Here is a 25,689-nt window from a genome sequence, read left to right on the forward strand (position 1 = left end):
CTAAAATTTATAATTAGGTGTGATTCCATCAGCATTTGGTGTTTATAAACCAGTCTTTAGTTTGAGAATTTATTTGATTAAGAATAAATAATTTGGTAGGCCAGAAAATCTCATGTAGATTTTCCCTAGATACATATTCGGTACAATCATTTTATGTCTAATCTATTGGAATCTTATGGTATAAGTTGTTTTGATTATCTGATATGTGCCCAATTTAGTGGAAATCAAATGGTGAATCATATTAATAAATGAAAATATATTTTTTGAGTTGAGAAAATTAGATGCATTTATGGCCATTAAAGTTTCAATAGATGTAAAAACCTGCTCCAGTATCACAAATTGGGGATCCAAATGTCGGTCCTGCTCCATTAATTTATAAAGTCAGGTTAATTAGAAAAAATACAGAGTTTATAAGGTTGTTTGCAGATAAAAACAATTGTATATATCCATTTTTGCTAATCACCCAAGCCTAGCTGTAACGTTATCTATATATGAAACATGCTTGACTGAACTTATGCTACGTTTGATAAAACTAGAACTTGGATTAGTATCTTGAACTCAAACTCATATCTAAATCTGGCCCATGTTCCCAGATAACTTTTTCCTATGAAATGAATACTTACTGGACATTAAGATTTCATTCCTTGATTTATAGGCTGCCACAGTGACATGTTTTGGTGGTGCGTCCTTAGTAACATGACTGGAAACTTGTGGATCCCCAAAATTTAAAAGGAGAAAGAAGGGTAAATCCCAAAAGATTTGAATTCCAAAAACTAGTAATAAATTTTATAAAACACAAGAGAATGTGGGGTCAGTTCTTCAAGTAGTAGGTCTTTTCTCCATTAATAAGTAAAGATCAATTGCTCAAGGAACTTCAAAATCTCCAATGATTGAGCTTTAGCTTGCCAGAGACAAGTACTTCTAACACGAATCCTGAAATAATGTGAGGTTGATAGTGCAAAGTACTACTAATTCTTGAAAAAATATGAAATAAAGACAAATATACTAAATTAGAGACAACACACTTTAAATAAATAAAATAAAACAATTAAAACTAAGAAAAAATGAACTCACCACAAGCTTAGGTAACCCTTTTAAGACATTGATTTTGACAAGCGACAAATTTGACACCACTTCCACAGGACATGAGCTCAGGGAAATTCAAATCCGGCAGAATGGATCTAGATATAGATTTGACATGTAGGTTTGACAGAGTGAAGGTAACTAGGTTAAGTTAGACTCTTACGACAGCAGGACTCTCACACTTAAGATCTAGATGCTGGACTAGGGAGCCTAAACCTCTACAGAATATATTTGAATCTTGATCCTATGAATTTGAGATCCAAAGATTCATATCCAACTTCTAATGACATGACCTTATTAGTTGAAAGTTTAAATGTCTTATTTTTATTGACTAGAGTTACCTTGCTTAGAAGATAAAGTTTTTGAGATAAGTAGACAAGATGAGTTCTTGAGATTCTAGAATGTAGGTTGGGTTCATTGTATAGTGTTTTTGAGAGTTTAGGATAAGAATGAGAGGTTTTTGGATGTTTATCCTCTTTCTACGTGTGAATCTAAACCAAATGAGTCAAACCGTGCATTAAGGATACATTGTTAAGTGCTAATGATACTTCAAAATACTAATGACACATAAGGGATTTGCTAATTGTTAGAATCTATAATAATATAAAAGAATATTCTCAATCACAGATGGCAGTTTTCAAAATTATCACTTATCTCGGAGGGCAGTTGCAATCCCCAAGATTATCGTCTACCAATCACTTATCATTATCTCATCTTGATTATTTTTTATATTAGTTATTGATAAATATTATTTATCTTGATAATGTACTTTTATAAATATTAACTTGAAGGTTGAATAAATGAGAAAGAAAGAGAGTGTAAAAGTTTTTTCTCGTGGATGTAAGCCTCTGGCCGAACCACGCATATTTGGTATGTTTATCCCTTTCTTCTTCTTATATTTGTATTTAATCTCTATTTTGTTTTCCAATATTAATGATAATTCTTAATTTTTGGACACTGCTAACAATACATTGTACTAACAAACAATTCAGGGATTGTGTTAGTAGACAAGTTGATCTGCATTTACATGTTGATTTATTTTGGCCATATGTCAAATCAAGATGGCTTTTTATGTGTTGGAAAATCAACATCTACTTTAATTCATTTTTAAGTACAAAACGAAATTTGATAGTTTTGAAGGTTAAATATACACTCAAATTAGCCCCTACTTGAAAATCATGATTTTTTGGTCATAACTTTATATTATGATGTCGTATTAACCTGAATTTTATTTTGTTTGGAAGTTGAAAGCCTCTTGTTCAATTTATCTTTTTGGATAAAAACTTTAAAAATGCAATTTTGAAAGCTAAAAGTGAAGTTCAAATTAGAATAACACCAAAATGACTGAAGACGCAGAAGACGCATATGACATGAAATTACATTATTAAAGTTGATGTGTCTACCATCGAAACACCAATAATGCAGATCCATATAGACATTTTTATTATTTTAATATTTGTTTAATTTATATTTATACATAAATTATATATATATATTAAATTATAAAAAAATAGTCTTTATTGATTACCAAAATACAAAAATATATGTAGCATCGTGTCCTATTTTGGAAAAACACAAATTTAGAGCACATGCCGTCAAACACCCATGTGTCAGGTTGCATTTGTACCTTTGTGACATACATTATAGTGTGGTAAATCATTCAAACAATATTTTTTAGGCAATGAATAATATACTAATTTGAAGTTAAAAAATGCATTTTGGTTGCAAAATGTGTAGAAACAAAAAAAGATTCCTAACGGTGAAAGCACTTTGTTGAACTGGCAATAAAACTCAGAGAAGAAAAACCAGGAGAGTTTAGCTCAATCAGGGATTGCTCACCATTGATACCATGATGTCCTAAAGAACCACCAATAATCCACCGTAACTCATAGGGATCCAAAATGGATTGTACCATTCATTCACCAAGGATCAACTACTACCCAGTCCATCCTAATAATTAACCCTGTGATCTAACTAGATGCAAACAGCTTACTGTGGGAAAAATCTCTTTTTATTATGCTAATTATTAAAACCAAGATCCGACCCATTTTAGCCCAAGGGGCAGAGAGAGGATGTTCAAATCGCATTCAATATGAAATTTTGTCATGTGAATTGAGTTGGATCCAGATCCAGACCCATTTTCTTTGCCAAAAAGAAGTATACCTGTGGATCAAACATGATCCTACTTTTACTGGACCCTTTTTCGCAACCTTGTATTCTCAAGGATTTGGTTTTCCTCAGATATTTCATCACAACCATGTATTCTCAAGGATCTGGTTTTCCTCAAATATCATCCAATAGAAACAGACTCCATTCCAAAGTCTGAAAATTAATTTTGGTGTGTTTGGTCAGGACTGCCAATTAGGGGTGGCAATCGGGTCGGGTTGGCAGGTTGGCGGGTCAGCATACCTCAACCCGAACCCGACCCGTTTATTAAACGGGTCGGCTGTGGCAAACACGAACCCGACCCGTTTAATAAACGGGTAACCCGACACGACCCGCCAACCCATTTAATAAATGGGTTGGGTCGGGTAAACGGGTTTTCAGGTTCGCGGGTCAGGTTGGCGGGTCGGGTTGGCGGTTGACGGATCGGGTTGGAAGGTAGTCAGGTTGGCGGGTCGGGTTGACGGGTTGACGGGTCGGGTTGGCAGACAGGTTGGCGGGTTGGCAGACGGGTTGGCGGGTTGGCATACCCCCAACCCGAACCCGACCTGTTTAATAAACGGGTTACGCAGGTCGACCCGTTTATTAAACGGGTTGGCTTAAGCCCAACCCGAACCCGCCTAAGAGGCGGGTTGGCGGGTCGTGTCAGAAATTGCCACCCCTACTGCCAATGGTTTAGTCTCTATTGGATACTTTGCATTATCCGAATCCAAAGACATGTGGAGGTAAAAATAAAAATATCTGAATCAGATTCATGTCGACCTGAATAATTTTTGAGTTGGATTCACATCAACCTGAATAATACTTGGTTCGTGTTTGAGCTGTGAACTTTGTCAGGCTTCCAACTAGGGCTGTCAATGGGTAGGGTACCCAACTCATCAGGATATACTCGAACTCGCCCATATAACAAATTTTCGGGTTAGGGTTTTGCCAGGTCACGAGAACGAAATACCAAATTTTCCGGACCCACATAATTTCAGAAATTTACTTATACTGAAAATGCATATGAAATACTCGGATTGGGTTTGGTACCCATCAGAAAATCTGGGTCAAGTTCGGGTCGACCCAAATATTATTCGGATTGGCACTTTTCATACCCATACCCAGGAATTCAAGCTCGGGTCAGGTCAGGTACCCGGTAAAAACCCACCCATTGACATCCCTACTTCCAAACCAAAGTCACTTTACTCAAGTATTTTACATGTATTTTAAGACATACATTTTTTAGGAATACGGGTCAGGTAAAAGATCTCTTTTCTAGATCCAAACTAACTATATGTTGTCTGGTCAATACGGGTAGACCCAAATGGATTTGGATATCCAATCCTATGACATCTGAGTTTGGATTCTCGACTTTATGTGTCCTAGTGGCAAGTGGACATAAAGAATATGAACATTCCTCTTGCCTGCCTTTTAGCACTCGGACTTTTTGACGAGTTTGATGAGTAGGAGGGTCCAATCAAGCCATAAATATGCCATCTCTTTTGACGAATTTGATGAGGAGGAGGGTCCAAACTCCCATGTTATCTAATTTTTAATCCATATTCCCTAATCCAAAGTGAGGAAGGTTGGTAAGCGAAAAACTCAAAGTCCAGATAAGCCATAAATATGCATCATGGGTGGACTCCTTGTCAGCAGCCCTCATTTAAATTATTTATGGACCTTCTTTTGGACCCACTCTCCTCCTTCAAGTGAGAAAGATGAGTTCTGAGTTCCACCACCTTTCCTTTTCAATTTCCTGTTCATCTGGACATCAAACATGCAGTTTATGCATATATAATTGAAAAAAAAATAATGAAAAGTGAATGTAGTGTATGATAAATTTGATGTATTTTTCAAAAAATCTCACAATTTGCCAAAATCCGTTCGATAAAAAAATTTGCAGGTTCCCAACTTTTTAGGACCCTTTTACCCTTAGCACTCGTGGAATTCTCTGATTTTTATGTGTTACGAGACAATACTCTCTCGATCTTGCTAAATCTCACTAAAAATGAAGTTTGCGTGATCTTTATGCAAAAATCACGTATTTTGCACAAATAGTGAGAAAATCACAACACATCTTGCAAAAATTCCTTGTGAATTTTGTTAAGAGTTTCGCGTTGATGGTTGCGAAAGTTTGTCTATCGATGCAAAATTTATCTTTTGCAGAATTCATAAACTTTCGCATGTGAAGTTTTGTTTTAGCAAGCAAATTTACGTGTATATATTGACGAATAGAGTGTGATTTTCATCAAGAGTTTCGAGTTGGTAGTTGCGATTTGTCAATGCAAAATTCATGAGAAGTTTGTGTAATTCATGAATTTTCACATGTTATCGACTTTAAGTGATGCGAGATTCTATTTTAGTGCGTGAATATATATATATATATAGATAGATAGATAGATAGAGAGAGAGAGAGAGAGAGAGAGAGAGAAAGAGATGATTAGAGTGCAAACCCAGAGTCGCTCTTTCATCCATACAATGTTGTCCTCTTTAAGTAAAAAAACTGAATTCTCTTGCTGAGTGAGCGCCTTAAATTTGTCATATTGTGGGTCTTCCTATTGTGTTGTAATGATCCTCGTAAGGATATCGGGCTAGGCAAACAAGTTGGACACCCTGATAGTTTCATGCTCGTTTGTGAAGGGCTTTCACTTGACAAAATCCTCTAATAATCTCCATCATTTTTCAACTAGACTGGCAAAAGTGCCATCAGCCTTGCGGCTAAGAAATCAGCCTTGCGGCTAAGAAAGTTTGCTACTATGATTGCCTGCCCTGAGTGACAAAATATAATAAACTTGTAGTTTTTGATAAATTCTAACCACCATCTCTATCGCATGTTCAATTCCTTTTAGGAGAACAAATACTTCAAACTTTTGTGATATGTAAATACCTCAAACTGTTCTCCGTATAAGTAGTGTTGTTGTATCTTCAAAGCAAACACTATTACTGTTAATTTTATGTCATAAGTCAAATAATTTCACTCATGAATCTTCAATTGTCGGGATGCATATGCTATAACTTTACCATTCTACATCTGCACACACCCCAAGCTGGTACTTGAAGCATCCATGTACATAACGAAATCACCTTGACCAGATGGCAAGGTCGACACAGGGTAGTCATGAGTTTCTCTTTCAAGGTCTAAAAGCTCTCTCTACACTTTTCTGTTATTCAAACTTCACCCATTTTCTCAGAAGTTGAGGGCTCTTGGACTTCCAAGATCTCTCTCTCTCTCTCTCTCTCTCTCTCTCTCTCTCTCTCTCTCTCTCTCTCTCTCTCTCTCTCTAATTTTTCATGTTTTTTCCTAGTTGATCTCCTATCTCATGCCCTACATCTCCACCTCTACGACATCGCCTCCTCTTATAAACTTGCCTCTTCTGGTTCAAGTGAGCAACCCATATCAGGTTTGTATCAAAATATGCACATTTTCTATATAAATTTGGGCATTTATATGCGAGTTTTTTTTAAATAAGCAAATTTCAAACTAAATATGCACATTTTTTTATTAAAATTGCATGTTTATTTCAAGTTTCCTTCAAAATAAGAGATTTTCTAACTAAATATGTGGATTTCTTATGTAAAATCACACATTTATATGCAAGTTTCCTTCAAAATATGCAAATTTCTAACTAAATATGTAAATTTTTTATGAAAAAATACACATTTACATGCGAGTTTCCTTCAAATAAGTGAATTATTAACTAAATATGCAAATTTTGTATGCAATTTTCTTCAAAATAAGCAATTTTCTAACTAAATATGTGAATTTCATATAAAAAATTGCTCGTTTACATGCAAGAAATATGTAAATTTTTTATGCAAAATTACATGTTTACATGCAAGTTTTCTCCAAACTATGTGAATTTCCTACTTATGTGTGAAATTTTCTCAAATATGCAATAATTTAGCTTTAAATTTCATCCATAAACATAACAAAACCATTTCACTTATTTAACAGTTTAACAATGCAAGATTTACAACTAAAATTTATTCACAAATATAACATAACAATTATAAATTTTGTCAACCTTATAGGCAAAATTACAACAAAGATTTTAAATACACCATGAATGACATCAAAATAACATCCAATTTTTTGTTCAATCTGTCAAAATTATATCCACATTTTTATTATCAAAATAGAGTATACATAACCATCAATATATACTCCCCAAGATTGTCCAAAGCTCAACTAACTTATCTTCGCCATTCGACAGCTCACCGTCTGATGCTTTCTCTTCCTACCCCTCAGCCATCTCTTCCCCCTTAGTCATCTCTTTGGCCCACGTCAAACAAATCTTCTTCATCTCATATTTATATAATTTCATCATATGCTTCTCGTAAATAGATACATCATTATGAAAAATGATTATTAGTAAATAACTAACAATAACTTATATTAAAAAAATAATAAAACATGGCATACAACATACCTATGTGAAATTTAATTCATTGCCTAAGCCCAAGTGTTGCATGTACATTAGAACAAATATCTCACAATCATACATGTTACAATCATATACCAAGTAAAAAATAAGTACATGTATGAATTTAATTAACAAATATATGCAAAGTAATTACGAGTTTTTTTGCTTAAGAATATATTGTACGACTATGGCCTTCCAGTAAGTATAAATGTCATAGACAAATCATCATATAAAAAAATGAACAATATTTAACCTAACGAGTTCTTGAAAAAAATAAACACATTATTGAATAACTAATATTATCATACCATATCTCAAATGTTTTGATCAGCAAGATCTGTAGACACCGTAGAATTGTACAAGCTACACTCCTTATTTATATCCATTTTTCGCAAAACTCAATGATAATTGCCTTAGTTGACATGAATCAAAATTTGCAATATAAATAGAGCTTAACGTCATTGTATAATTATAAATTTATGTTATGTAAACATAAATGTTAAGCATACCTTTTCATATTCACATAATGGATACAACAACTGGTCCGTCTCCAAGCAATTGCAAGTCATGTCTCAATGTTTTGGCATGTGGAGCATTTGCTTTGAATGCCAATGTTTACTGATTAGTTTTTATTTGATGATAGAAAAATAATAGAAACATCGAGTTTAAGATCATTTTTGAGACTCACAAAGAAATACAAAGTATAGTAAATGGTTTTTGACAATCTGAGTCTTGGTTGCATTTGCTCAATGCAGTACTTTTGAAGTCTCTTTATGATTGTTTCTAGGTGCTGCATCATCAAAATAAGTAATACATCATGTTAAATTTAAATGAGTCAACATACAAACATAACAGATAAACAACTAAACAACATGTCCTATACTTACTTCAATGACTAACAATGTCTCTTCTCCAAACAAAAGCATTTCACTATATTTTGGTTGTTCATTGTGTCTTTGCTTGGGGGTGGAGATGAGGGTGGTGTTGAGGTTGGTGACCTAAGATAGCAAGCATTTTTTTTGCCATGTGAATACATAGTAATTTTTATGAGATGCCTAAGATATATATAACAGACATAAGACATTAGAGCACTTCAATGAAAAACACTATATATATATATATACAAAAAACCCTAAACAGAGTAAACCCTAAACAGTAAATTCAGTGTCAAATATTAAATAAAATGTATAATTACAAAAATAAAATATCTACAACAGAGAAATATACATAATACATCCATAACAACTACCAAACAAAAACACTATAAGGCTATAATTGTTCATATCTACATAAAAAGAAAAAAGTTAAAAAAACAACGGTAATCATCGAAATAGAGAGAAAAAACTAATCAGAAAAGTCGATGAACGTCGAAATGGAGCAAAAAACTTTCACAGAAATGACTACAAGAGCACAAGGGTTAGGGTTCTAAAGGAAAAATGGTTATCACCCTTTCCACATACAAACTCAAAAAAAAAATGTACACAAACACTTATATATACACGTAAATTTGTACGATAAAATAAAATCTCATATTGCTTAAAGTCAACAACATGCAAAAGCCCGTGAATTATGCAAACTTCTCATGAATTTCATATCGAAAGTAAACTTTTGCAACAACCAATGTAAAACTCTTGGCGAAATTCATGCTTAAATAGCCTATACATACACGTAAATTCGGACAATAGAACAGAATTTGGCATGCAAAAGTTTGTGAATTCCGTAATGACTGAGAGACTTTCTCAACCCCCAGTGCAAAACTCTTGACAAAATTTACAATAGATTTTCACAAGAAGTGTCACATTTTTTGTATTATTTGTGCAAAATACATAATTTCTGTGAAAATATCATGTGAATTCCATTTTTAGTGAGACTAAATGCTCATAAGTTTCATGAGTTAACAACTTGCGAAATTAGTCATCGGACTAATTTTGGCAAATTGTGAAGTTTTTTGAAAAACACGTCAAATTTGTCATGGTCATTTTTTTGTCAAGCTATGCCTACTTTAGATTGAAATAATTAAATCTGGTTACTAACAGAATCGGGGTTACCTAGGCCCCGTTTGCTTTCTGGATAAAGCACGAATCCAATCCAAAGTATATGTTGCTTTTATTTAAAGATCAATGTGTTATTGTATTTGAACAATAATCCAACAGAAAAAAATCCATTTGCACGCTATCCCCAAAACCAGTGCTATCGACTGGCGGTGTATGACCTGGATTCCGACCCTGATCAGATCCAATAGGTTTAGGTTCTGCCTTGATGAGGTAGGGCCGATTAGATGAACGGGTCAGACTCATATGATCCCAACACCATATGAACGCAAGTTTGGTTATACATTTCCAAACCAGATTTGGGCTCCAATTCAAATCCTCTATTAATACACTAAAAAAGTCCACAAAATAAAATTTCACCGGTTTTGGTTTATGCTATCCACGAACCCAGCCTGCTTCATCCTAAGTCATGTCGAGCAGGACCCAGAACCAGACCCGGACCCTGACCTAGGAACAACTCAAAATATACATGGTATTATTATCAGAAGCAGTAAAAATGGGTTAAAAAACATGCATTGCACATGTAAAATGCACCAACTTATCGGATTTTATGTGAACCCAGAAACAACTGAACTTCAGACATACAAACTTACGGATTTTATCTGGATCCAATAACAACTGAATCTGAGACCAAGAACAAAAAGACCTCGACCGCACAAGTCCCAATCTGATTAAAAAAAACTTCCTGGTCCAATATAAAGATCCACACCCAGAAATAATGTATTGGATTCGGATCAGGATTCCATACGAATCCGATCCATTTGGATCTCTACCCGCCAAAACCGGAAAAGAGAACAAAGGCCCACACCTGCTTCCGACCGCGGATCGTGGAGCGGTCAACTACGGACCCGGAACAACGACAACGCGGTTCCCATCTCAGATCCAATTAGACGGAACATTTTTTTTTCGAGCGGGCTGGCTCCACTCAAGGCGTCCCCAGGGGTTCTGCATCCGCATCTGATGATCCCCTCAGACCCGTGGGGCCCGCACGCCGACGGCTTCTCGGCCTCACGTGGCGATGAATAATTCGCTGAATTTTGCAGAGGCTAGCGACGACACCGCGCACGACACACCCACACTAATAATCATAATAAAACACACAAACACAATCTGCGAAGAGAAAGAGAAGAGGGAGTCCGTCGTCGGCCGGAAAAGGAAAGAAGCGAAGCGGAGGAGGAAGCGACGCTCTTTCTCTTCTTTCCTCCTCCTCCTTCTCTCTTTCTCTGTCTTTGCCGGTTTCTCCAAACCTTGAGAGGAATCGGCCACGAAGAAGAGGAAAAAGAAGATGGACGGCCACGAATCATCTCAAGCTCGTCAGAAGATCATCATCGATACGGATCCTGGTATCGGTACGACGCTTTCTTCCTCTTTTTTTTTTCTTTTGCCTCCCGTTCCTTGTTTTTCTTTCTTTTTAGTTCATTAATCCTGCTTTATGCCATCATCACAATCGCCATCATTGCAAAGAAAGTTCCTGTCTGACGTGATATGTAGGTTTTGGGGTTTAAACGCGAGAAGATTGATGGGTTTTCAGTTTTTCTATTTCATTATTAAGATGGAGAATCAGAGGTTTCTTATTTCTGTTGTTTATTTCCTTTCTGTAGTCTTTTTCTTTTGTTGTTGTTTTGATGAGTTGCAGATGATGCCATGGCGATTTTAATGGCGTTTCAATCGCCTAATTTGGAGGTGTTGGGGTTGACAACCATCTTTGGCAACGTTAGCACTAAGGATGCTACAAAGAATGCACTTCATTTGGTACGTCGATTTTCCTGTGTTTCGTTTGAATTATTGAAAATTGCTTTCGCTTCGATGTGATTTTGAAACTGCATGTTTCGTTTGTGGGTTTGGGAACGTTGTTCGTCAATAATTACTGTTCTTACTGTGTAAAAGGACAGTGTGAGATCGCAGGGTTTCCGGAAACTCCTGTGGCCGAGGGCAGCGACGAGCCTTTGAAGGTATTTTGCTTTCGGTTGTTTAATTTTGGTGTTATGGGGTTTATGTTTTTTTCTGAATTGAAGATTAGGTTGTTCTGTTGCGAGTGTTTAGTGCTGTAGTTTGATTAGTTGATCATTTTTGCGACCTAGTTTCCTAGTTGTTCATTTCCAGTGGGTATTCCCCCTTGAACTTAGACGGGCATGCATTCTGTCTGTTATGTCAATTCCCCTGTTTTGGCCTGAATTCATGCTCGAAATGTACCAGATTTGAGTGTCCTAGAAGCGCTTCATGGATGGTAGTGACTAGTGGAATCTAGGAAATAATACAATAAGTTGATTTTATTTGCAACCTTCTGATCATATGTATCCATGCTATTTGTGAATTGGTCATTGTCTCACATATATGCATTTTCTTCAACCCAGCTTGCTTACTCCAAGATGATCTATAACAAGAAACAAAGTGTTTTGTAGCCTGAAGTGGAAAGTACAATTTGTTCGAACCTCTTTCAGTTTCCTTGAAAAAATTATTTCCTTCCAACAATCTTGCCCACCATTTGGTCATCCTATGTGCTATTATTACATCAAGTTCATAAGCACCAAGCAAATTGTCCTGATAATTATTTATCTGGCGCTATTCCTGTGTAGGAGTAATTTATTTTTTGGGTTCCTTTCACGAATAAGTACATTAATGTGATCTATCCTATATTGCCGTTTTGTGGACAGCGAGGGAGTCCTCGAATTGCTGATTTTGTTCACGGTTCTGATGGACTTGGGAACACATTTCCTCCACCTCCTAAGGGAAAGAAAATTCACACAAGTGCATGTCAATTTTTAGTTGACAAGGTCACTGAATACCCTGGTGAAGTATTTATTCTTGCACTGGGGCCCTTGACAAATTTGGCATTGGTAATAATGACCATTCACTTTATTTAGTTTGTTTTGCTGCATTTTCTACATGCTTTCTTTATCTTTTAACATTTTCACCTGGTTCACATAGTTTCCTTTGATAAACAGTTGCTAAAGACTTCATGGTTTTATTTTCTTTCTGTTTTTTTTAAATAGGCAATCAAGAGTGATTCGTCCTTTGCAAGCAAGGTTAAGAAAGTAGTCATCCTTGGTGGGTCATTTTTTGCATCTGGAAATGTCACTCCTGCTGCTGAAGCAAATGTAGATATTCTTACCCTGCTCCCTCAGGCACATTCTTTTATTTTTTCCCTTTAACTTCCTTTTTCGGTTGTTCTACTTTGCTTAAGAATCAATCCTCCTGGGGTTTCGTAGGTTCAATATCAAGGTGAGGCAGCTCACAAAGTTTTACAACTTTTTTATGCTTGAAACTTGGTTTTGAGATTGTGCACATTAACCATGTACTCAGAACTGAATTTTGAGTTAGCATAAACTGGAAGTCCATAACATTCTATCGTTATTTTCCTTTTTCTTCTGTGTTTTCTCATGTAAAGAATGAAACAAGAATCTTTAAGAAAAAAATATAACATACACAATATGTACTGAGTTGTCAACCACATGGCAGACCAACTAGGCTCTCTGATTTGTCTTCAACAAATCCCATGCGTTGCACATCTATCCTGTAGTTACTATGTTTTCATTTATGTGCCATGTTACTGTAACTTAAGAGCATTGCATACCAATTTATCTTAATGCTGTTGAAAATCCTTCCTTGTACATTTTCCTACTTCAACTTTTTTCCATTTTGAAAATGAGTGGATCCTATATTTGCATGCCAGTTTTCTCAATGTTTTTCCTTTTCTTGTTCCTTTACGACTGTATAAAGAATAATGATCATTGGAATCAAGTCTTCATTTGTGTGCTGCTACATATAGGAGAACTTGTGCCTTCCCAAGATGGCCTTCATATCTTTTGATGCCTACCTATTTTGGTATGCATGACAGGAACTCATTGGCGGCTTGACTTTTAAGATAAAGCCCGTCGTCACTTTATTAATTCTCTTTCATAGACTGCTTCAACTTTGGCATCCAATGGTAATTGGTTCTAATACAAACTGTGTACTGATTTGCAGATATATGGTGATCCTGAGGCAGCTGATATTGTATTTACATGCGGAGCAGATATTGTGGTTGTTGGAATAAACATCACTACACAAGTCATACTTACAGGTGTAGCTTCCCTTTAAATTTGTCTACTTGAATTATAACTCATGAGTAACTAGGACAATGGAGCAGGTTTTGGTGCTCATTGAACATGTCTGTTGTTTCAGATGATGATCTTGCTGAATTGAGGGGTTCCAGAGGAAAATATGCTCAATATATTTATGATATTTGTCAGTTCTACAGGAACTGGCATGTAAAATCTGATGGTCTTCATGGTAGCCTCATTCTCAATTACTGCAATTTTTTTTGGTTCTTAACTTCTTTTCTGCCTAAGTTGTTCAGTATTTCGTTATTGCTCATCTGCAGGAATTTTCTTACATGATCCAGTGAGTTTTGTTGCCTTAGTCCAGCCTGACCTTTTTACATTTAGAAAAGGAGCTGTAAGGGTTGAAACACAGGGTATCTGTGTGGGCCACACGCTGATGGACCAAGGGCTAAAGAAGTACAAAGAACAAAATACCCTTGCTTTGTCTTTACATCTCTTCCTATTACCTTTTGATTAATTTTGACAATGTCTTGGCACAGATGGTACTCAAATAATCCGTGGATGGGCATATCCCCTGTTTCAGTTGCATGGACAGTTGATGCACACGGAGTACTGAAATATATCAAGCACCTTCTGATGAAATCGTGAAGGCACAGAAATTTGGTGGGATAAAAAATAGCTGGTGGAAAACTTTGAATAGTGTTAGATTTTCCACTTGGTTTATTTGGCTTTTCCCATTTCTTCTCTGTCTGCTCATAGATTGTACCAAGCCATGGGCTTCATTCATTAATAACATTGATCAGTTCATGGTGCAAAATGCTGCCATTGCTTTTCTTCTACAATCATGAATTAAGTTTGAAGAATGCTTTTGCATATCCATAGAGATTCATGCCATTAACTTTGATCAATTCATGCTTTTACAAATTCAACTTTTATATGGAGACGACTGATGAAATGACAGAATCTCATTCATGAATTTGTGATGCTGTTCTTCCTATCATGTTGCATGAATAATTTTGGTCTCCTGAAATGTTTGTATCATTCAAGAATGATCTCATCCATGTCTCTGGCATGCATTTCTTCTCATTTATGTTACAGTTTGCAGCCACAACTGTTTTGCACAGAAACCTCATATAAAGTTGTGATGCAGTGTGCAGATGGTAGTTCTTCCTATTATGTCACAATGAATGACTAAGATCTCCTCAAACTTTTGTATCTCAAGATGGTGATCTCATATTCTCACTCACATTTTGGAAGCATTTCTTCTTAGTTTGGTATAACTGCTGTATCAAATTCTCTGTCTGCTCGAGTATCAAAATTTCCTGATCATTAAGGAATATAACTTTCTTGCCATCATGAACGAGGTATCAAGACCCATTTAGGATGTTATCGTCAATTTTCAATTCAGTATATGCATTTTACCTCCATTCTTAATGTTGAAGTGCTGTCACCATTAAAGCATGAGTCCTTGCAAAATAAGCATCTGTAAGTTCCTGCTCCTGCTGATGCAGTTGATCACTCTTCTCAACTGCTTGATGGTGTGATCACCAGTAATCTCCACAGGAGCAAGAGCCACCATTGAAGTGGTGAAGGCGGTTTGAGTCCCTCACTGTAATATCTCTGGAAGCTATCCTTGATATCATTTTGATTACTGTATGTCTGCCCCGCACACCCTAAGATTTTTAACAATTTGAAGAGTTCCTGGTAGTGTGCTTATAAGCCCAAAGGCTGTGGCTAGCCTTTCACTGTGGTGAGCCAGAATTTGCCCCTTGTGTTCCTCTTCTGGACCGCGAAGTACAAAACTTGTATCAGGACAATATCCTTCACTTTTCAATCGAGAGCTAAGTTCATCCAATTTCTTATATATCTGGTCTTTCAAGGGGCATCTATCAGAGGATGTGAATGCATGGATTCGATTCTTGACCTCAATCCAGCTATAACCTGCCTCTTTCTTAACTTTTTTCTCTTCCATCAGACTCCTCGCCTTGGCTCTTTCTTCCCATCTTCCTGCTGCAGCATACATGTTTGACAGCAGCACATAGGCAGCAGAGTGATGTGGCTCAAGTGAAATGAGTTTGTTTGCTGCAAGTTCTCCTAGTTTCAGATTACAATGTACTCGACAGGCACCCAACAGAGTTCGGCAGACAGTAGCACCAGCTGGAAATGGCATTCATTTATAAGATTCATGGCATTTTCAAGTTGACTTGCTCGTCTGTACAGGTCAACCATGCAAGCATAATGTTCCATTGTTGGATGGATATGGTGATCCCTGGACATGGACCTGAAGTAACGATATCTTTCCTCTACTAGACCTGCATGAGTACATGCAGTGAGAACACCAATAAAGGTGATTTCATCCAGTTGCAAACCTTCATTCTGTAAATGGCAAAAAAATTCAAAGGCTTTCTTCCCATGGCCATGTTGAGTATAACCTGAAATCATTGAATTCCATGAAACTCTCTTTCAGTTGTCTCACGAACAACTTGTGGGCATTCTCGATGTCCCCACTTCTTGCATACATGGCGACCAGGGCACTGCTCACACAAATGGCATTCTGAAAGTGGGACTTGATCACAAGTCCATGAAACTGTTTCCCCTGTTCCATTTCTGCAGTTGGGCTGCTGCACGCATTAAGTACACTAGAAAATGTGAACTCATTTGGTTCCAATCCTTGTAGGACCATTCTGCGGAAAAGCCTTGCAGCACCCTCTTAGTCTCCTATTTGTGCATAACCAGTAAGCATTGCTGACCATGAAATAACGTCCCTTTCATCCATTACACCAAAAATCTTTGCTGCCTAGCTTAATATACGCCGTCAACATTGCAGTTCCCACTGTTGGTGAGCTCTCATAACCTATTTTAATAGCTTGGCATGAATCTGAGAAGGTGGCAAAATGGGAGCCGCAGTGAGAATCGTGGAGAAGGTGAACTCATTTAGCTTGATACACCTGTTGGAAGCCATCCAATGCTTGCTCAATCTTACCATTCTCCAAGCAGCCATCAATCATGGCAGTCCATGAAACCACATTTTGGACCCCAGGCCTGAGACTGAACAATGCATGGGCACTGTCCTTTTGTTCGCACTTGCAATTTTTTTTAATTCATGAACTTTCATATGCTATCGGCTATAAGCGATCCAAAATTTTATTTTAGTGTGTGAATTTACTTGTATATATAAGCGTTTGTGTTTTTTTTTTATGCAGAAAAAAATGTTACCTTTTCCCTGTACCTTTGCGGTAATTCCTGTGAAAGTTTTTTTGCTCTATTCCGATGCTCATCGACTTTCTCGATTAGTTTTTTCACTTAATTTCGATGATTGCTATTATTTCTGAACTTTTTTTTCTATAAATATGAGCAGTTAATAGCCTTGTAGTGTTTTTATTTGGTTGTTATTGTAGATGTATTATATATGTTTTCTTGTTGTGAATGCTTTATTTATGTAATCTTATGTGTGGTTGTGAAAGATACTTTATACACTCCCTTGGAGGGGGTCCTAGTGTCACAGGTGCCTCCATCTAGTTGCCATCAAGTGCGGATCACCTGTTCCCTTGCTGAATCACATCATTTGTTACTTGTTGCAAGGTATTGACAACCCTTTAAAAAAGTTTCTATGCCTATTTGTTTGTGTTGTACTTAATATTCAATAGTTTTGTTGTATTAGAGCTAGGGTTGACTGTGCACAAGTATTCAATTAGTTAGGTGTGGTTGGAGTTGACTCTGCACAAACATTGAATAGGGGTTACAAGAGTTATTGTGTGTTGTCGGTTTGTTGAGTGATTATTGCTAACTGAATGATACATTGTGTGGTTGGGTGTAAGAAGTTATAATAACTTCTAAAAGGTTAGAGGTATTTTACTATAGCACTAATCAACCTATTTAGAGATCTATATTGGTCTATAAAAACAATAGCTATAAGAAATTTGTATCATTGATGTCTTGTAAAACCAAACATGTAGAAGAGTTAATGATCCTTCGGTATGAATGTTTTTCAAAATTAGATGGCCAACATATGTGGATGCATGTCTTGGATGATGATGATGTAAAATCAATATTATAATGGTGATGTTTACTTAGTAGCTAGTAAAATTATAAGTGTTAGTAAAGGTAATTGATAAGCCATTGTTTGTGAAGTTAAATAAGATGGTTGCATAGTTATACAAGCAGTAGAAAATGATATACAAAAAACAATCAAAAGTGATATACAAGAAGCAATTAATAAGAATCTTGTGGATAATGTACATCTATTTCAGGCATATTTATGTATTGAGCTTAGATTTTTGGAGAACATCTCACTGTCTTAAATAGTTAATGATGCCAGGATCACTGCAGAGGATGCGGCACTATGTGAGAAAACTAGTGCTGGTGATCTTCATCGTGGTAAGTTGGATGACACTCAGCCTTCCAATGCAGATGACAAATCTAGGTAAATGTTGTTGGACTTTCTAATTTATGCTTGATTCGGAAGTGTTATTTTCATTGTTAATTTTGAAAGTTAGAAATGTAAGAATATTGCATGCATGAAAGCAAATGGAGCATATATACAACAAATTTTGATTTAGTTTATGCAGTCGATCAATCTATTTGTTGTAGTAGCGATGATGACCATAATGGAGAATCAGATGATAGCAATAATAATGACTATACCATATCGATTGAGCATGGATCAGAAATGATATGAGATGATCAAGACAGTGATAATATGTGACAAATAATGATACAAAAATGACATTTGAGAAGTCAAACCCTTGGTTCTCCTTCAATGATTTATCATTCAAAGAAGAGCAATTGAAAATTATTGAAGCAAAGACATTTAAGTTGTACAATGAGTTGCAAAAAAAAAAAACACAACGATCATAAACAGTCAAGTGGCTAATGACAGACTCAAACAATGAAAAAAATGCTTGGGGTAAAAGGTTTATTGATCTTGAGCACTGTTGCGAGTTTTTAAGAGATCACGTGATCAAGAATAACTATAAAACAAATTTTGTAAAGAATTGCAGTAACAAAGTCATCGTCGTATACACAAGAAAGAACTTACAAACTATGATTGATTATCCTTAAAAGACCCACAACACAAAGATGCGCAAAACACCATTCTTTCTAGTCCAGAGGTGTGAAAGGGAGCATACATGTGGTAGAGCAATGAGAAACCTCATAGTGGAAAAAGTATCTTCCAAGTGGATTTCACATGTTATTCATGAATGCTTACATGATAACCCAAAGATGTCTTAAAAAAAATCATGAATGACATAAGTCACGAGAAAAGTGTTGAGGTCAGTTAGAAACAAGCATGGCGTATATGAGAATTGATTAGGGAGTCAATATATGGTTTATTCAAAGAGTCCTTCAGGACTTTTCCTGTCTATTGCGATCATTTAATGATGACTAACAGAGGATCACTAGGAATCATCAAGATTGATCAAAAAGATCGATTTTAATACATGTTATTATCCTTTCTCCCATGCATCAATGAGTTTTTTAAAATGATTCACTTTAGTTCTTATGGCAGATGACACATTCCTAAAAAACAAATACATGGATACATTGTTGTCGGCCCATGGTATTGATCTTAGAGGTGAGATGTTTCCGGTATCATTTGCAGTTGTAGATAAGGAGTCATGGGTGTGATTTTTAAGGCATTTAGAGGCAAAATTTTTATGCTTCAACGATGATAAATACAAAGACAAAGTAGAGTTGATAATTGTTTCAGATAAACACTTAGGGCTTCAATATGTTGTCTCTCACACATGGCTTCGATATCATGTTAGATTTTGCATAAAGCACCTGACAGAGAACTTTTCTAAGAAATTTAGTTTACCACTCAATACAATGGAGCGTAACTCGAGCAACCACGAGACAACAATGCAATTATTTTATAGAAAAGATCTAAGAGCAAGATGAAGCCACATACCTGTATATAACTGAGGAAGTAGTCGAAAAACATTGGGCTAATAGTTACTTTTCAATAATAAGGTATGGGTGCTTAACCTTTAATATAGCAAAAAACTTTAATTTGTGGATTCTCTGCATATGTGATAAGCTCCCAATATCTCTTATTGAGAGGCTTCGTCTCATGCTAATAAAATTTTATTTGAAAAAAAAGATTAACAACCAGAAAATGTCAAACCAGAAAATGTCAAACATTGTCATGCCTAAGGTAAATGAGAAGCTAAATGAACTTGAGAGAAAGGTACAACTACTATGTGTGCAAGTAGTGCATTGCTTTCAACATCGATACGAAGCACACGATCGATCTCATGGTTATAGTATTGATCTTGAGAATCAGACATGATATTGTGAAGAGTGAGAGGTTAGCTGGATTTCAAGCTCATATACATTCTCATATATTTTGTACGAGCGCAAACTATGAAAGGATTATTGCGACAAGTTCTTCACAGTTGAATCATATCGAGCTGCATATAGTATAATATACATTCTTTTCAATGACGGATAGTGTCCTACATGTTGCTCCTCCAACCCTTATTATTGTGTATTCACCAAAAGTGAGACGTAAACTAGGGTGACCTAAGGTTAAGAGACAAAGAATAGAACTCAAGGATGTGGTGCCATACAAGTGCAGTGCTTGTGGTCGGGTTGGTCACAACAAGTGAAAATACTCAAACGTATATATGAGTATTCTATATTTTGTGAAAGTATTTAACTAGTAGTTTTTAATGAATTACTTCTTTATAATTTATAGTGTTTTTCAATGAATTGCTTCAATATCTTATGTTTGTTGTGTATATCTTAGGTATCTCACAAAAGGTACTATGTATAAATATGATACAAGAAAAATATGTAATCTCAGTTCACTGGCCTTAATGTCACTCCCAATTGAGGTAGTTGATGTATAAGTATTAATGTCCTGAGTTTTGTGTGTATTGTGTATACAACCAATAATACTTATATTTACGTGTTAATATTTTGTTTTTAATTGGCGATGAAAATAGGGTGTTGAGAATGAAGAATGTATGCAATAACCAAAATATAATGAAGTGCTTCTGTTTGGATAAGAAACATTATTGGTCAGTGAAATTGTAATGTCCCAAAATTCTAACAAAAAAATTTGGACATTTTTTTAATGCGCAATTTAATATAAGATTTCATCTATAACATTTCTTTAACTGAATTAAGCTCTAAGGTGTTAGCCTGCGCAAGCACCAATGTTTAATAGCTCTTTAAATTTGAGTTTAAGAAAAGATCACCAAGGACAAATCCAATAAGACAATATTCTACTGAACTAAGTTATAGGAAGTCAGCTTTTGTGCAAACACTCCTTCTAGCCAAGAGAAGCCTCGCAGAATCTAGTTCAAGAAAAGAACTACCTTAGGCAAAATCTTTTGGCAAAAAACAATGAAAGATCATTTTTTTTTAAAGATGGGTTATGAATTTTGGGCGAGTCAAAGGTAATTGAACACACTTGAGACTAGATCCTAGTCCCTTGGACTTGGGTTCATAATCTGATTTCAATCAAAGGAGACTGAATTCAAAACATAATAACTATCGTAGGATATATTTCATACATCAAACCATTCAACAATAATCAACAAACAATTTAAAATAGGGTTTAATCATCAATCTAATATTTAAAGTTTTAAAGTATAAATCTACTTCCTAAGATTGAATTCAGCACTAATAAGAGCTTGGTTCATTGGTACCACCGTACTTGCACCCTGTCATCGCAGCTACTTTTCATTTGCAGAGTTTGATTAAATATGGGGGCCAGTCTCATCGAGCCTGATAGGTGTACAATCACCTTACATGTTTGTAAAGAACTAAAACATACAACACATAAAAATATTATATAATCATTATTTAAACCATAATATCATGCTTTCGACCTCCAAGTTCATAAATAGGCATGCTACCATATTTAGACATAAGCAAATACATATTGTTATTTAACATCTAAGTTCATATGATATGCATGCTATAATTGTTATTCAAAACATGCTCATATCCTTAAATGTTTGCATAATTAGGGCATGTTTTCATTACATGTTTGATATAAAGTAAATTGCTCAAGTATAAGATCTTTGTTTCTCTTAGTTACAGTTTCATAGGGTACTCGTGAAACATCAACAAAACAGAATAAATAACTACAGGTGTTTATTATGCTATATATTTTAATTTATCTAAGTATCTAACAACTCAAATAAATCAAAAGTGGGTGGTCCGTGACAAAAAAAAATCTTGCAAAGCCAACAACAAACTTATGATGCATCATATACTACTGCAACAATCATGAGATCTACCACCTAAGTCATATTGGTAGTTTTTCCCCTACCTCTCGAGGACTGAGGATCGTGTGAGATGCCTTGCTTTCACAAATATAATAAAAGATATATAAGTCAATTTATATATATTGTGGTCACTCAGGATTGTACTACCTATCCTATCCAAGGTATATCAAGTAACTAGATGAGTTATTAAGTATCTTTATTAAAAGATTTAACATGTTTTATAACTCATTCATAAGTGCTCTAGTGCCTTTAATCAATTAAGCATCTCACCTTTGAAGGCAAATCCAACAAATTATGTGTATATGTATTATTCATATCATAATGCACTTTTTGTATCCCATGGCTTCTCATAGACCTCTAGCTTGTTCAAGAGTTATAACATGTACATGCATGTGTTACATATGCCTCACAATACAAACATACATAAGATGTCATATATTTACATAGGCATTTAGGCACCATAATAGTTTCTTGAACCACAAGCTACACATTCATTCAAGCATGATATCAAAACTGATTTTCTATATACATATGTAACACAAAAATGCATTTGCATATTCTATTTTAGTGCACATAAACGTACACAAAATTTGATTTTAAGTGCTTATACTCATAACACAATTTACATAACCAAATCAGACTTTTAGTGTTCATACACATAGTACTAATCCCTTACCATAAATCTAATTTTTAGTGCAATATCACCATTCGCTTACCATAAATCTGATTTTAGTGCTCACATACATAACACTATTTACTTACCATAAATCTGATTTTTAGTGCCCATACATATAACACTGATTACTTATCACAAATATGATCTTTAGTGCTCATACACATAACACCAATCATATGCACATAAACATCTCTTTGAAATTCATATTTTCATGACATATAATTTTCACATGCATATAACAATTCCATATTTGCATTAGACATGCACATTTCAGATTTGCATACTCGACTATCTTAATATACATCTAAAAATTCAAATTTGTATAAAACATAATTCAACTTGTATATATGTGAATTTAGATTTTCATAAAGCCTAGTTCTCTTATGTACATACTATTTAAATTTCAAGAGAACATAGTTTCAACATGTATATACAATTGAGATTTCAATTGAACATGTCTCGAACATGTATATGATTTGGGAAAAACATCCAAATCTCTTACATGTATAAATTCAGTTTTTTAAGTGAACATAATTTCAACATGTATATATAAATTAGATTTCAGTGGAACATAGCTCTAACATGTATATACAATTTAGATTTGGGAAAGTCATCCAAATAGAAATTCAAATTTCAAGATAACATGGTTTCAATATGTATATACAAATTAGATTCCAATAGAACATAACTCTAACATGTATATACAATTCAGATTTAGCAAAAACATTCAAATCTAATACATGTATAAATTCAAATTTCAAGAGAACATAATTTCAACATATATATACAAATTAGGTTTCAATGAAACATAATTCTAACATGTATATACTATTAAAATTTGGGAAAAATATCCAAATCTAATACATATATAAAGTCAGATTTCAAGAGAATATAGTTTCAACATGTATATACAAATTAGATTTCAATTAAACATAACTTTAACATGTATATTAAATTCAGATTTGAGAAAAACATCCAATTCTAACACATGTAGAGGTTCTAATTTCTATATGACAACAATCTATCATGCATATAGATTTCGAATTAGAGGCAACCCCCAATTCTTACACAAACATTGATCATAAATCATATGGATAAGCATTCTAATGTGCAATTAAGATTCATATGAACATGACACAACTATCTATCATGCACATAGGATCTAAAATTGGGGAAATCCTCAAATTCCTATATATGAATTAATTATAAATTACATGAATTAGCATTCTAACATGTGATTAAAATTCATGTGAGCATAATATATCACTCTAACATACATGTAACATTCAAATTAAGAAAAATCTTAATTCTTACACATGAGTCAACTATGAAGCATGTATTAACATTCTGATATACAATAAAAATTCATATAAGCATAATATATCACTCTAACATACATATAACATTCAAATTATGAAAAACCTCTAATTCCTATACATGAATTAATTATAAATTGCATAGATTAAAATTATAATATATAATTAAAATTCATATGAGTATAATACATCACTCTAATATGCATGCAATGTTCAAATTAAGAAAAACCTTTAATTTTTACACATGATTTAGCTATAAATTACATGGATTAGCACACTTTAATTCTCTACGTTCATACAAGGTTCAAGAACCCCTATGTCTTGTGAATTCTTACAAGAACCAAGAGTGAATTCTATGTATCACAATATAGAAAGCCTCATTCTTGAATATGCTTTCTCCATTAAAATTTGTGTGGGTGAGGGGGAGAAATTATCTAAAACTTAAAAATGAAGTAAGAGAGAGAGAGAGCTCCAAAACTGAAATTGAGGTTGTCTCCTTGAGAACACCTCTAAATTTGTGAGAGTAAGAGGGAGAGCTCCTCCAAACTGAAATGAGTTGAGCCACCTTCTTCTCCAAGGTCGAATTGAGTGAACTCCTTCAAACTCGATTTTAACTGAGGTCCTTTCTTCAAAACTTGAAATGAGAAAGATATTCTTAGAGAGAATGGAGAAAGAGAGAGCTTAGGGTTTCTTCTAAAGTGAGAGAACCGTAAATCCAAAAATGGGGAGGCCTTGGGATGATAGTGATTAGATGTGAGATGGAGGGTTAGAAATAACTCAAGTTAGTTAGAATTAGGATTTTCAAAATGGGTGAAGAAGGAAAAATCAACTTTTGGGAGAGAGCAGGAGAGTTGGGGTGATGACTAGGGCATGGAAGTGAGAAGCTTGTAGAAGCTTCTTCTTTCCCCATAGTGTTGCCCCAATTTGGATGGCCCCCACCTCCATTCTCCACTAGGGGAGGTTGACCTTAGGGGAGGAAGAGGAGAGGAAGCTTCTCAAAGCTTCCCTCTTTGCCACATGTCACTCTCTTGTTGCCTCTCGCCTTCACTAACTTGTCTACTTGGTCCACTTGCAAGCCACATTGCCCTCTCCTATTGATTGGGTCCTCCACTATTTTCACCTTCTTTTTTCCACTAACTCCGTGAGCCTCTTTTCCTTCTAAAACCTTTTAGCCTCTGTGATAAGCCTCGAGCCCAAGGGTTGATCCTCACCTGAGTCCAACTCCATCGATCCAATTAAGGTCTAATTGGGCATTTTAAACCAAATTAATATTTTTTAAAATACCAAATTAACTCTAATTACTTTTTAATTGCAATTTAATTATAATGAATAATTAAGTACTAATATATAACTCCAACTAAATATTAATTTAGCAATTAAATGCCAATTAATTTAAAAGTAATAATAATTTAGAAATGTTAATTAAATATAAATTTTAATTTAATTACCCTCTAATTTCTAAATTAGTTGCCAAGTTAAATATAACACCAACTAGAGGTTAATTTATTTAAAATTAGCAATTAAATGCCAAATTAATTAAAATTTACCAATTAAATATCTCATAAAAATTTAAATGCAATTTAAATCTAAATTAAAATCGCAAACTATATTTGGGCAAATTTTTTACTTTCATTTATTTAATAAGCATAAAAATTCATAGAAAATTCTTGAATTTTACATCCTCCCCCCTTAAAAGAATTTCATCCTC

The 25,689-nt window shown here is 34.8% G+C and overlaps 1 protein-coding gene and 1 pseudogene across 2 annotated transcripts; one reads left to right on the forward strand and one right to left on the reverse strand.

Annotated features, from left to right (window-relative positions):
- Positions 1-10,815: 10,815 nt before the first annotated feature.
- Positions 10,816-14,563, forward strand: LOC149847084 (uridine nucleosidase 1-like). Of its 2 annotated transcripts, XM_089996796.1 has the most exons (9): positions 10,816-11,052; positions 11,340-11,455; positions 11,596-11,655; positions 12,358-12,540; positions 12,697-12,801; positions 13,670-13,766; positions 13,868-13,975; positions 14,067-14,202; positions 14,286-14,563. In XM_089996796.1, the coding sequence occupies exons 1-9, from the start codon at positions 10,989-10,991 to the stop codon at positions 14,392-14,394; spliced, it is 978 nt and encodes a 325-aa protein (XP_089852922.1). In that variant the 5' UTR covers positions 10,816-10,988; the 3' UTR covers positions 14,395-14,563. The 2 variants fall into 2 exon arrangements, with proteins under 2 accessions (XP_089852922.1, XP_089852923.1); XM_089996797.1 differs by lacking the exon at positions 11,596-11,655.
- Positions 14,564-15,290: 727 nt separating this feature from the next.
- On the reverse strand, positions 15,291-17,024 carry LOC149847085 (pentatricopeptide repeat-containing protein At2g27610-like; annotated as a pseudogene).
- Between the last annotated feature and the right edge of the window lie 8,665 nt (positions 17,025-25,689).

This window comes from Nuphar pumila, chromosome 2 (assembly GCF_984573655.1).
Source record: "Nuphar pumila chromosome 2, dmNupPumi1.hap1.1, whole genome shotgun sequence".
In the NCBI taxonomy this organism is placed as follows: domain Eukaryota; kingdom Viridiplantae; phylum Streptophyta; class Magnoliopsida; order Nymphaeales; family Nymphaeaceae; genus Nuphar; species Nuphar pumila.

Excerpts from the sequence above, each read along its gene's own strand:
- LOC149847084 (XM_089996796.1), top strand. The coding sequence starts at position 10,989 with ATGGACGGCCACGAATCATCTCAAGCTCGTCAGAAGATCATCATCGAT. Across the intron at positions 11,053-11,339 it reads CGATACGGATCCTGGTATCG|ATGATGCCATGGCGATTTTA; the intron begins GTACGACGCTTT and ends GATGAGTTGCAG. Across the intron at positions 14,203-14,285 it reads ATGGACCAAGGGCTAAAGAA|ATGGTACTCAAATAATCCGT; the intron begins GTACAAAGAACA and ends GTCTTGGCACAG.